This window comes from Aythya ferina (assembly GCF_964211825.1).
Source record: "Aythya ferina genome assembly, contig: HAP1_SCAFFOLD_29, whole genome shotgun sequence".
Classification (NCBI taxonomy): Eukaryota; Metazoa; Chordata; class Aves; order Anseriformes; family Anatidae; genus Aythya; species Aythya ferina.
Genome location: NW_028181463.1, coordinates 982,799 through 996,604, shown reverse-complemented (window position 1 = coordinate 996,604; position 13,806 = coordinate 982,799). Strand labels below are relative to the sequence as shown.

The window sequence follows — 13,806 nt, the reverse complement described above, 5'->3', positions numbered from 1 at the left end:
ATTTTATTTTATTTTATTTTAATTTTTTATATTTTCCCTGATTATCTTAGAAAGCTTTTCATGTGCTGAACTGTGCTACAGTTACAGGAACAAAGACTACTGCTGGCAGTGGAGGTGTCAGACCTCCAGACTCTGTTTTTCTTCCCAATGAAAGTCTCCAAAGAAGTCCCCCTGGATCAATAGCAATAGGAGAATGATGCTCAAAACTGAAATACAGTAAAATTCAGCCTTTAAAACAAAAAAAAAATATTTGTATTAGCTGCTTTTTTGAAATCTTCTTCCTTAACTACTTCATGCAAGCTCTGCCATTAGCTGTACAAGTCTTGAAGTCATGAAGAAAACTATGGAAGAGATGTCAGGAGTTTCTGCATTTTAATGAGTACCATGGTGTATTTTGGTCTGATGCTATGACGCTCAGGTACTGAGAGGAGAATAATGCAACTGCTAGAGAAAGTGAAGTCAGGAGGAAAAGCTGAAGTGACTTGGAGTATTAATGGGCCCCACTGAGGGCTGTTACTAATGAAGCCTCCCCAGGGCCTTGTTAGGGCAGATAATTGGAGGCCATGGTTAAAGACAGCCAAAGGCACTGTGCTGAAAATGTCTTGTATTCTTCTAATGAAGGAGAAGAGGCCTCATCCCTGGAAGTGGGAGAGGAGATCCTGCACTCCGCCATCTGTGTCAGGGCTCTTCCTGGGGTCTGTGGGATGGGGTGGGCAGTGTGATGCCATGAGAAGAGCAGTGGTATGAAACTTCTGAGGTTCTGTACAACGTTGAAATGAATCAAGGAGGCCCCATCACAATGATTATAACATATCTCCTCCTAAGCTCTAGCCAAAGGGACAGCTATGGCTGTTGTCTCTGTTCCTCAGGCCTATGAGGACACAGCTTCTCATTAAAGCACCAGGGCCTCATTGCCTCCTTGCCACCACCCATGAACCAGGCAGGGCTCATACCATTCTCCTCACTTGGCAATGCACATCCCCATCTCCTACTGACCAGGAAGCATCTTGTGGAAGGTGTGAAGGCTAAGGATCTCCATTCCCAGAGGACAATGGTCAAGGCCTGGCCCTTGTAATTGCTGACACACATCCAGTTTGTTTGTACCTCAGTGTCATCTTCACACAGCCTTTGTCTCCTTGTCCTCAGTGCCTCCAGAGTTCTGCTCTAATGAGCTCCAAGGGAGACTGTGTCAGTGCTGGCCCTCAGGGGGACACTGCAGGAAACTTGCCTCTGACTTGGACTTCTGGAGAAATGTCTTCAATTGTCTCTGAGTGCCTGAGGTTCGTGGGCTCATCAGCAAAGCCCCCAGAGGGATGATTCCAGTGCCTTAGGCTGGTGCTGTGCTGCTGAGCTGGGCCAGACTTGTGGGACAGAGAGAGCTCGTGGCAAGAGGGCCGTGGTGCAGAGAGACAGCTGTGCCCAGGAGCAGCTCCTCTGCACAGCACAGCAGGGCTGGGGGCTCTGACCGCAGCTGGCACGGGGAGAGGAGAGGAAAGAGGGCTTGGAGGCAGCTGGGTGTGGGATGATGCTGAGAGCTGCCTGCAGGAGAAACCTGCACAGCCCTTGACAAGGTAAGTGCCTGGCTGCAGGGCCATGCAGCTGCAGGTACTGGAGGAGTCTCCTCTTGCTGGGTCTTGTTTCTGGGAGGGCAGTGGGCAATGCAGTAGGCTTTGAGAGTCCTGCTGGGTTGCAGTGCGAGGTGAGGAAGTCTGGCAGAAACCTCAAGTATGGCCATAGGCCAGGTCTCCCTGGTTTGCCCAGAACACCCTGCTCGAGCAGGCCATGTCAGGCTCTCTGTCAGCTGCCTCATAGTTCTTGCAGCCATGGAAAAGAAGACAAGCTCCCAAGCTCTGTCTGGCTTTCTGTGGCCCTCCTCCCTCAGCAGCCTTCTCCAGTGTCTTCTCCAGTTTTTCAGGGAAACAGTCTAATGGGATGGTCCTGCAACTCACATAGGGGTGACACAGGGCAGCTAAGAACAGGACTGCTGGGCAGAGCTGCTCTGCTTGATCTTCACCAAGGGACACTCCCACAGGGTATCAAGAGGAATGAACAGGAAATGTGAGGATGTTCAGCAACCCAATACCTGTCCTAGGCATTGCAGGGCCTACTGGGATAGAATAAAGCAAACAAAATCCCTACAGCTCAGCTCTGCACTCAGACGAGTTGTTTGCAACAACTAACAAGTAGAAGGCACTTGAGGTTCCCTCATGTTCCTGCTTCCCTCCTGCTGAATAGGAGGAAGGAATGCTAGGGAGCCCACAATTACCCATTCTTCCAGTGCCACTCCCAGCTAGCACCAGCTACAGCTCAAGCATGAGAGCTGCAGAAAATGTCTTCACATACTGAAGCTTGGTCTGGGGTGTACTCTAAGGCTTGCAATAGTTCTTCCTCAAAGAAATCTTTTCTTTTTCTACCATTTTCTCTCAAATAGGCAGCCGTGTTCAATGTCAGAAAATGCCCAACATCAGCTCTGTGAGCGAGTTCCTGCTGCTGGCATTTGCAGACACGCGTGAGCGGCAACTCCTGCACTTCGCGCTCTTCCTGGGCATCTACCTGGCTGCCCTCCTGGGCAACGGCCTCATCCTCAGCGCCGTAGCCTGTGACCACCGCCTCCACACCCCCATGTACTTCTTCCTCCTCAACCTCGCCCTCCTCGACGTGGGCTGCATCTCCACCACTCTGCCCAAAGCCATGGCCAATGCCCTCTGGGACACCAGGGCCATCTCCTATCAAGGCTGTGCTGCTCAAGTTCTCTTTTTTGTCTTCTTCTTTGGTTCAGAGTATTCAATTCTAACTATCATGGCCTACGACCGCTACGTTGCCATCTGCAAGCCCCTGCACTATGGGAGCCTCCTGAGCAACAGAGCTTGTGCCCAGATGGCAGCAGCTGCCTGGGGCAGTGGCTTTCTCAATGCTGTCCTGCACACGGCCAACACATTTTCCCTGCCCCTCTGCCAAGGCAACTCTGTTGACCAATTCTTTTGTCAAATTCCACAAATCGTGAAGCTCTCCTGTTCAGATGCCTACCTCAAGGAAGTTGAGCTACTTGTGTTCAGTTTTTCTTTTGTATTTGGTTGTTTTGTTTTCATTGTGTTGTCCTATGTGCAGATCTTCAGGGCAGTGCAGAGGATGCCCTCTGTGGAGGGCCGACACAAAGCGTTTTCCACGTGCCTTCCTCACCTGGCCGTGGTCTCTCTGTTTGTCAGTACAGACATGTTTGCCTACCTGAAGCCCCCCTCCCTCTCTTCCCCATCCCTGGACCTTTTGGTGGCAGTTCTGTACTCAGTGGTGCCTCCAGCAGTGAATCCCCTCATCTACAGCATGAGGAACCAGGATCTCAAGGATGCCTTGAGGAGACTGATGACTAGAGATGTTACAAAATCAAAAAAATAGCCCATTTTCTTCTGCATATGACCCAGAATGCATTGCACAGATACACACATAGAGACATGAACACGAGTGAGCACAAATGCCATCAGCCATTCCTACAAGTCTCATGAAGGCCAGTGGGGCAGACAGTGTCACGAGGTTAATTAACATGCCTTGGGAAGTCACCTTTATCCAGCTCTGAGATGTGCTTGCTTGAAGCAAGGTCCCTGTGACCATTCCTCATGCCTTGGGGCACCTCAGAGAAGGGCAGAGCAGGGCAAAGCACTGCAGGGCTGAGGTGCCCCACAGCCTCTGGCAATGGCTGCAGGAGCCAGAGGGACACTGCAGACACTGCAGTGCACTGTGCGTGGTGTGCAAGGCAGAGACTCGTGTCTCTCAACAGCCCCGTGTGTATGAGGAGCGTGGGAGGCCAGCTCAGATGCGGACACCTCATAGAGCGCTGCCGTTGCCCTGTGTGACTCCAGAGCCAACCACCAGTGTCTCTGTGAGATTTCCGTAACCCCCCTCTCACAGGCTCATTACAGATGCCCCTCTCTGCTATGTCACACTACCCTGCCTTTCTGGACCAGGCCATCAAGCGTTTGGATCAGAGAGATTTCTGGGGACTTGGAAAAAGCAGACAGCAAACTTGTCTTTAGGAATGACAAGAAAAAGGACTGGGAGATTTGCAGTTGTCACCTCTGCCCATGGGAACATGATGGGGAAAGTCCTGCCGCACGTGAAGCAGTAGGGGAGGGGAGAGAAGGGAATGTGGTGAACCTGGATTTGGCAAGGCCTTTGCCATAGTCTCCTGGAGTCTCCCTTTAGCCACATTGCTGATATTCACACTGAAGAAGGGGATGAAGTTGGGGGGGGGAGAAGTTGGCTGGACATTAGTGATACCAAGTCCTCCTGCCAGCCAGTTACCAGCAGCATCCTTCAGTCATGGGCACTTGGGCCAACACGTTTGACCCTTTTTTATCTCCCTTTATGTTGGCATGGAGCACTTTTCCCAGTCTTGATCTTTTCAACATGAGTTGAAACAAAGGATCACTGAGTATTCTGAAACTCAATACCATGTTGTTGTTGTTATTATTATTATTATTATTATTATTATTATTATTATTATTACTTTCCCTCTGAAGCACAATCACAGAATCATACAATGGTTGAGTTGGAAAGCACCTTGACGATCATCTAGTTCCAGCCCCCCTGCCAGAGGCAGGGACACCACCCCCTAGATCAGGTTCCTCAGGGCCTCATCTAACGTGGCCTTGAACACCCCCAAGGATGGAACATCCACAGCCTCAGCCACAGCATTCCACTCCCTGGAATGCAAGTCATCAAGTCCCATAGACTTGTACTTCTTGAGCTTCTTCAGGTGGCATCAAATCTTCTCTTCACTTACAAGAGGTGGGAATTTGCACCCCCAGCCACCACCTATGGGTTCAGGGAAACAAAAGACTTGTGGAGCCTGACTGGCAGGGAAGACTGAAGAAAAGAAGTTGTTGAGTCCCTCAGTCTTTTCCATGCCTGTCATTACCAGTTCACTCTTCTCATTCATCACAGGGGGTTCAATGTCCTTGGCCTTCCTTTTCTGAGCAAGATACCTACAGAATCTCTTCCTGTTATTCTTTTCATCCCCTGCTAATCTCAGTTCCATTCATGCCTTGGTTTTCTTTATCCCATCCCTCCACATCTGAAACTGAAACATGTGAGAGGACCTGGAAAAAGTAGACTGGGATCCACAGAAGCCACTTGGAAAACAAAACTTGTAGGTCAGAAGCATGATTTTGTGGAGGTGCAGAGCTGATGGGCACATTGTGCAGGATGTTCCTAAAGATCTTTGTGCCCTTTTCCCTCCTGACTACAATGCTACTTCCTTCTCAGGAATGGAGGAGCCAACAGAGGTGAGACAGGTACACTGAGATGTTAAATGTCATCAGAAAGCTGATCCCAACAAGATATGGGGAGGTCAGGAGCAGCAGTGAGATTATGGGGTGGGAAGAGGAGCATGGCCAGCAGAAATTAATCATTTCATAGAGGTAAGAGCATTCATGCAATGCCGACGTTGCAGTAACACTGACTTAAAACAGTCACATATGGACCTTACCTTACTTGAAACAGTAATTTTATTCCCCAACCTAAATACTAATATAATACTTTGAAATGAAGCAGTTTTCTCTCTTGATTACCCTAATCCCTTCCGTTAACACCGATATTAAAATGCTCTATTTAACCCTAGACTTCTTAGCAGACCTAAAACATCCCTAAACCACAGAGCTTGTCCAGACCTTAACCACAGACCTGACACCACAAACAGAACACCAAACACTCCCACTAAAACTTTACATAATCTTTAACACAGAAAGTGAAAAAGAGGTACTGAGGAGACTAGAGTGAGCTCGGCTCTATCTCAGGATCTCCTGCCCCAGCAGGAGGAATGTGACTGTGGCAGGGACTGTGAGGTCAATTCTGTCTCTGCACTTGATAGGACAGCAGCAGGAATGTGTCACAGAAAGGGACTGGGAGGTCACTTGTGTCTGGAGGTGGCAGGTCAGCCTTGACTTCTCCCTGGGATCTGCATTTTTGGGCTGACATCTGGCAGTGGCCCTGCTAGACCAGCAGAAGGCACCTGCTTGGCATGCTGACTGGGGGATCCCCTCTGACTCCAGACCCAGGACGACCCAGGCAGAAAGAAGGCCCCAACATGGGTTGTCCTGTCCCTTCTGCTTGAGTCCATGACTGCACAGCAGCAGGCACAAGGCTTGGCTGTGTCTCCACAAGAAGCTGCAAGGCCAGCAGCAGGCCCCTGGCTTGGAAGCTGCTGCTGAGTATCTATGATGTGACCTTAGCTTCGTTTTTCAAGGAACATCTGGTGAGGGTTGATGAGACGGTGAAATGATGGAAATGCTGGGATGATGGCAAGGTGGTGAACAGAGATGGGTGTCTGCAGACTTCCAGGAAATAGGACAAAGTGTGGGACAGCATATTAAAACGTGCAGAGGAGAAGGCAGAGAGTGCTGGCAAGAATGGAAGGCACCAACAGCCCTGTCACTTTGGCTAGAGCTTATGAGAAGACGACATATAGTCATTGCAATGCAGCCTCTTTGCTTCCTTGCAATCCTGTGCAGAGGCAGGGTGGTGTCATACTAGTGTCCTTCTCATGGCATCACACTGCCCATCACATTCCTCAGACCCCCAAGAAATGTCCTGAGCTAGATAGGGTGGTGCAGGATCTCTCCTCGCAGTGACTGGGGTCAGGCCTTGGCTCTTCTGCTTCACAAAAACCAAGAAAGACCTTTCTCAGCACAGTGATTTTCCTGTCTATATCCAAGTTCTATGTTCAAGTTCGTTATTTTGTTGCCTCCAGTGATGTTTACCTTCCCAAAACGATGACTGTACATGATGTATTTTACAGTGATTAATAGGAAATTTTAAGTAATTGTGTTAATATTAATCCATATCATACTAATTCAATGACAAACAATGAGGGTCTTACTAAGGAAACCATTAGACAGACTGCTGAGAGATGGGCGACCTTGAACTCACTGAAACTCCAAGCAGCAACTGGGTCACTGAGAATGGTCTGAATGATTAAAGGGTAAGAGGAGGGCAAACCAGGAGAATGATGGGAAGTGCATAGGTCCGGACAGGCAGCTGGAAAGGGGACATTCAGCAGGGTCTATGTAATCAAGATGAGTTTTGTGCCTGGAAGATGAGGGAGGGAGCACACCATGATAGAAAAGCGATGACAATGCAACTACAGCTGAACACCAGTATTTCTTCTCCTGGGATGAATATGCATCCTGAAAAATCACATTTCTTCATGATAGAAATTACACTTCACATGAGACATTTTACAGAAAGGATTGAGTCTTTTGAGCTGATGAGTTGTTGCTTTATTATTCAAGTACTGAAAAAAATGCTGGGTATTCTGGCAGAGCTTTGCTGTCTGACTATAAGCAACCAGGGAAAACCTCCAGTGGCCCCGTTGTGTTTCAGGCACTTCCCTGGACCAGCAGATGTCAGAAAAGAGCTGCAGGAGGCCGGAGCCCTTTGGGAAAATCAGGTGGAGCATGGTGGAGTTCCCAGGGCACCTCCACTGCCAGCAGTGGTCTTTGTCCCTGTAACTGCAGCCCTGTCCAGCACAGGAACACCCCTTCAAAGACAAACCTCTTCTTCTGTGGGTTCCTTGGATTGACCTAGATTTGAAATGGCCACTGGAAACCTGAGATACTCTCCCTTACTTAAACTAGACACTTGAACATCTGTTGATGACCTTCCTGGGTCATCTTTAGCAAACTCAGGCTGAAAAACTCAAGTATAGCATGCTTCAAATGGCTGAGGCAGAACACATCAGCTTGCCCCACTTTGCAAATGGCCCCCGTCCAACTAACATTTTGAAAGCAACAAATATGGAATGACCCTGCAGGTCAATGTGCAGAGTAAGGGAGAGTCACATATATTGTGCTGGAGTAGCAGAAGGCAAAAAGCATTGCATTGTGCCTCAGAATAATTAAGGAGACCTAATCCAGTTCATTCATGAGGAAAAGCAGAGAGAAGGACGTTGATTTTGGCCTAACATGAAGAAGGATGTGCATCACTGGTGAAGGAACTGGCATTTATGCCATTACCAATGTGAATTACACAAGCACCACTGCACCTAATGGTAACCTGTCCGCCCAGGCTTAGTATTCCCACAAAGCAGGGGAGAGGGCACTGACAGCCAAGGGACACATTTGAGTGTGGAAGGTGGGGCCCAGCAGAGACAAGGAGTCAAGGCAGTGGGGTGGGGGAGGCAAAGCAGAATCAGCCCAAGGGGTGGTGCTGCTTGTGAGGACACGTTTGTGGCAACAGCTGGACTGGGTAGCAGCTGTGCGCAGGCGAGGGGAGGCCAGGAAGTGCATGCCAAGAGCGCTCCTGCCAGCAGAGCCAAGGCCAGGGGCACAGCCTGGCCCTGGGCTCTTCCTGACGGCCCTGCAGGTCCTGGCAGGCTTTGGGGAGGGGACAAATGCCCTGAGCCCCCTTCCTGCTCTGCCCAGGCCAGCAAGGGCCCAGTGTGGCCTCCTCTCCCCTGCCCCTGCAGCTCTGGGCTCCCTTCGCGCAGCCCTGGCTCTGCAGCACCAAGCCCTGCTGGGAGCCCTCCCCTGCATGCTGCCACCGCTCCCTGACGCTGCTGTTGCCCTCTGCCGGGCACTGCCCAGTCCAGCCCAGCCCCTGCCCACTTCTCCCCACCTCCCTGCCCTCTCCCCAGCCCAGCCCAGCAGCCCAGGCTGGGCTGGCCCCAGGGCAGTGCCCACCGCAGGCTGCTGCAGGGCTCTAGGCACGGCCACCACAGCCCTAGCCCATCGCAAGGCACTGCAGCTGCTGGCACAAAGGCGGCTCTGGACCTCCCCAGCAGCCCCTGCACTCAGGAGATGGAGGTCCGTGAAGCTGCAGGAGCCCTGCTCTTTTGCCTGGGAGATCCCCAGCACACAGTGCCTGTGCCCCACAAGGCCAACCCCACTCCCCAGGCCAGCACAAGAGGCCTGGCCCAGCCACAGATCAGCTCCAGATTCCTCTCCAGCATGCCATTTGCCATCAGACCCAACAGCAGTGGACACTCCCAGGCATGACATAGGCCAATTATTTTTTGCTGAGCCATGGCCAGCCAAGAAGGGAGCTGCCAGTGCAGCACTACACTGAACACTCTGAAATTCTGATCCATGGTGAAGCCCCAAAAAGCAAGAGACCCGTTCATGCAGCAGTTCCTTGGGTATATTCCTTCTACCAACCTTGGAAGATCTGTGCAAAGAAAGAGATGCCCCTTTACAGACAATTAGACTGTCAGCAAGATGCATGAGATCTCAGTGGGAGAACACAAGGGAACAATGTGGAAGCCAAAAGAGAGCAGCAGTGAAAAGGCCACATCATGCTGCAGGCCATGGCCATGGCTCCAGGGAAGCAGCAGCCGCAACCCGAAGGCAGCAGAGAGGCAGAGCCCAGCGGGCAGTGAGGGGCAGCTCCAAGGGCCACCAGGGCTGCTCCTGCATGTGGCAGCTGGGCTCTTGGCCCTGAGCCCCTACTGTGTGCTGGGGCTGCTCCCCCAGCTCCAGAGGAGATGGGAAGAGATGTCAGCTCAGACCAGAGAGGTTCTCATGCAATTTTTATTGTCTATATCTACTGAGGAAGCCTAGTTCTATAGGTAACTTAGATTAACTGATCAAAGTAATTAAAATAATAAACAGGCAGGCTGCTAAGATTAATATTTAACTCAAAATGTTATCATGTGTTTGCTAAACTAGTTCTAAAGTATATTAGAAATGAAAGATTATCTTAACTCCTTTTGGATATGCTAGAAGAACGGATAAATTGATGAGAAGTTTAGTGATGCTTTAACAAATGTTTAAATTGTTTGTTTATAACATCCTTCAATTCCTGGTTCCTCATGCTGTAGATGAGGGGGTTCACTGCTGGAGGCACCACTGAGTATAAAAATGACACCACCAGGTCCAGGGATGGGAATGAGTCTGAAGGGTGCCTCAGGGAGGCAGACGTGCCAGTGCTGACAAAGAGGGAGACCACAGCCAGGTGAGGGAGACACGTGGAAAAGGCTTTGTGCCGGCCCTGCTCAGAGGGCATCCTCAGCACTGCCCTGAAGATCTCCACATAGGACAGCACAATGAAAACAAAACAAACTAATGCTAAACATGCACTAACCACAAGAAGTCTAATTTCCTTTAGGTAGTCTGAATCTGAGCAGGAGAGCTTGAGGATGTGGGGGATTTCACAGAAGAACTGGTCCACAGCATTGCCATGGCAGAGGGGCAGGGAAAATGTGTTGGCCGTGTGCAGGACAGCAGTGAGAAAGCCACTGCCCCAGGCAGCTGCTGCCATCTGGGCACAAGCTCTGCTGCCCAGGAGGTTCCCGTAGTGCAGGGGCTTGCAGATGGCAATGTAGCGGTCATAGGCCATGATGCTGAGGAGATAATACTCTGAGCTAAACAAGAAGAATAAAAAGAAGACCTGTGCAGCACAGCCTTGATAGGAGATGGCCCTGGTGTCCCAGAGGGTATTGGCCATGGCTTTGGGCAGAGTGGTGGAGATGCAGCCCAGGTCCAGGAGGGCGAGGTTGAGGAGGAAGAAGTACATGGGGGTGTGGAGGCGGTGGTCGCAGGCTACGGCGCTGAGGATGAGGCCGTTGCCCAGGAGGGCAGCCAGGTAGATGCCCAGGAAGAGCGCGAAGTGCAGGAGCTGCAGCTCGCACGTGTCTGCGAATGCCAGCAGGAGGAACTCACTCACAGAGCTGATGTTGGGCATTTCCTGCTTCTGGTCATGAGGTCCTGCACAAGGAACAGAAAAACACTGAGAGTTTATCAGAGTTATCTTAACAGAGTTGTCTTACAAAAAAATTAAAAAAAAAATCTTTTATGACATCATTTCTCATTTCAGAGGAAAACTCATTCCATTTTTCATTTAATCCCTCCCAAATGATTCTCCACTTCCATTCAGACTTTTGACAGGTCCTTTTCATGAGTTCTGGCTGGTGCTGCTAGAGGGTGTCACTGAGAGCACAGGACTTGCTGTGGGCAATGTGGAAGTCAGTTCTGCCCTAAGTTAGTGGTAAAGATCATATAGTGATTTTTATTTTGTCTCTTTTGTGCTAGCAGCCCCACTGTACTCAAAGTAAAACCTTGTGTGTCATCAACGTGGTGATGGCTTCAGTGCAGTGTCCTTGGAGAGCACATCAAGTCTGTGTGTTAGTCCTAGTGTCAACTGCACTGTGCTGGTGTCTCTTTGACCTACGGGACAATTGCACTCTTATGTTTGCCTGAAACAAACCAGGATACCGCTGAGAGCAGAGGAATCCAGGCTCAAAGTGCCCATCTCCAGACCCCTAAACCAGTCCCCATACTCCCCTTCCTCCAAGCACACCGAAGGCTCACCTCATGGGCATGTGAAACCCCCATCCCCAGCCAGCCTGGGAACAAGACCAGCAGCAGCACGGCCAGCTGGAGAAGCCAGGAGGAATGCCAGCGTGCTGCTGCCAGGGGAGGCAAGGCCAGGGAGGGACAGACGGACACTCAGCAGACCCTCCTGTGCTGCAGCTCTGCCTGCAGAAGAGGCAGCTCCTGCTCATTGCAAATGCTGTTTGCTCTGCTTTGGCCTGCAAACACCTCTCAAAGACAGAGGATATCAGGGGGGTTCTAGCTCCAAAAAATCAGCGAGGATAAAACCTGGGAGTACCACAATATGATGTTGGTGCAGTCCGTGAGATGAGGTTTGGGAAGGTACTTTACAAATTTCATCACTGACATATCAATTTCTCAGTGCAATGCTCCAGGATTCTCAGTCTCCTGTACAACCCTGAAAATTCATTACCATGAAACCTTTGACCACTCCACTGCAGGAATATGAATACACTGACTGAAAAATAAAGTCTTGCTTTTCAGGTAGTCCCTGCCCTGGTCTTTCTCTTGAAAAATCCAGTTTTAAATGCCACTCTCTTACGCATCTTCTACTCCTTTCTGGAGAAACAGAGAGAGCCACCTGACAGATGCTATCAGCCGTTGGATGTGCCAGCTGTACAAGACCCCTCTGGCAACCCCACCTGCATGGCCCTGCTGCCAGAGCCTCACAGTGTCAAGAGCCTGCAGATGTGTCCTGCCACACGCTGCCCTCTGTTGTTGTGCTCCTCAGTGCCTCCAAGCCCTCTCTCCTTCTCTCCTCTCTGTGTGCCAGCTGCAGTCAGAGCCCCCAGACCTGCTGCACTGTGCATAGGAGCTGCTCCTGGGCACAGCTGTCTCTCTGCAGCGCTTGCCAGGAGCTCCCCTTGGGCCCAGGAGCCCGGCCCAGCTCAGCAGCACAGCACCCGACCATGGCATCGCTTGCTCTGTGCCCTTGGGCTCCCTCGAGGTGTCCCCAAGGCCTCAGGGCTGACAGCTCCTGAAGGCAGCAGGGTCTCTGCTGGGGTGTGGTGGTTGAAGCACACTGAAGGCATCACTGACTGCTTCTCTCTGTAGATGTCAGAGACTGATTTTTAAGTGTAATTTGTGCTGTTGGACTGTGGTTGTCAAATATGAGTACAAATGTTTCCCTCCCTTAACCCCTATTCTGTTCCCACTGCATGGCAGGACACCTCAGCCACGACTGACAGGGATCATTTCACCCCTCTGAATGTGTCCTAACAAGAGAGGGGGGAACTGAATGCTCTAAAAGGTTTTCCAAGAAGGGAATTGGACACTAAGACACCATTTGTTGAGTTTTCCCAGTAATCCACATGGACGATCCTCTACTGATACACAAATCTCTTCTTCCTCTCTCACATGACCAACATGGAGACTGGGACGTGGAACAGCCTCAACACTGTGCTGGTGCCTGTCACCAAACACCTGCAGATGCCGTGCTTCCTTCTGGGGACCATGCCCTATGGTCAGCCCTGGGCTGCATGCCATCCCTGTTCTCTGCAAAGCTCGAGAAGTGGAAGGTCTGACTCCAGAAGGCAGCTGTACCTGAACCAGGGGAATTTCTCTCATGTACACTAATTCCTTCTCCTCCTTCCAGCTACAGTCCTGTGGCCCCAGTGTCATAGAAACCTCTTGTATGGTTTTGCCCCATTGCTGGAGCTGTCCTGAAGTGCCACGGTGATACTCATGGTCTTTGATTTCATAATCTACATTTTGGATCCAGTCTTCCCTCTCATGCAGTTTTCATGTGTGTGTGTGTCCTGTGTTGGCAGGCCCAAAGCCTTATCCACCTGCTCTTCTGTCCACACAAGTGTCACTGTTTTCTATGATACTGTCATCACTGTCTGTGTGAAGCCCATGACAGCCCTCATCAGAGATTTTAATGAAACCCTTTGCCAAGCAAACATCATCCTCCCGGTCACTCCTCAGGTTGCCTTAGAGGTGGTGTGGTAAGGATGAGAGAGGTGCTGGTGGAACTGCAGATGTTGTTATAAGACCTCTCTCAAAAACCATGGAAAAGCCAGATATAGGAGAGACGTTGCTCAGGATTTGGAAAAGGCAGAGGTAAAAGGCATCTTCTACAAGAAGGGTAAAGAGAAGGATGATTAAGACTAACTAAGGATTGATGAAAATGCCAGCCTTTTAAGCCTAGCTCTCTAACCAAACCTAAATTAAAAACCTCAAAACTTGTCCTTATCCCAGACCTTGAGAAGGCACCTTGAACAGAACGTTAGTCCCTCACTTGAAGCCTTTGCCATTCCCTTAACCCTGGAGGGCGACCTCTACTTCCTAAACATTAACCTGATCATCTAACCCTCAAAGCCATCCACCATGCACACAGCACATCTCAACCCCACTCCTACACCTCACTTCAGCTGCTTTTCCCCTTGGGGCTGGGTAGGGACTGTGAGGTCCTGCAGCAGTCCCATGGCATTGAAAGAGGCATGTGAGGTGACAGGTATGTGATCAGATCAGAGGTCACAAGGAG

The 13,806-nt window shown here is 50.4% G+C and overlaps 1 protein-coding gene across 1 annotated transcript; it reads right to left on the bottom strand.

Moving 5' to 3' along the window:
* Positions 1-9,735: 9,735 nt before the first annotated feature.
* LOC311427952 (olfactory receptor 14C36-like) lies at positions 9,736-10,671 on the bottom strand (the record flags this gene model as incomplete). Its single annotated transcript, XM_084539528.1, has 1 exon — positions 9,736-10,671. One exon carries the CDS (start codon positions 10,669-10,671, stop codon positions 9,736-9,738), a length of 936 nt encoding a protein of 311 aa, XP_084395654.1.
* Between the last annotated feature and the right edge of the window lie 3,135 nt (positions 10,672-13,806).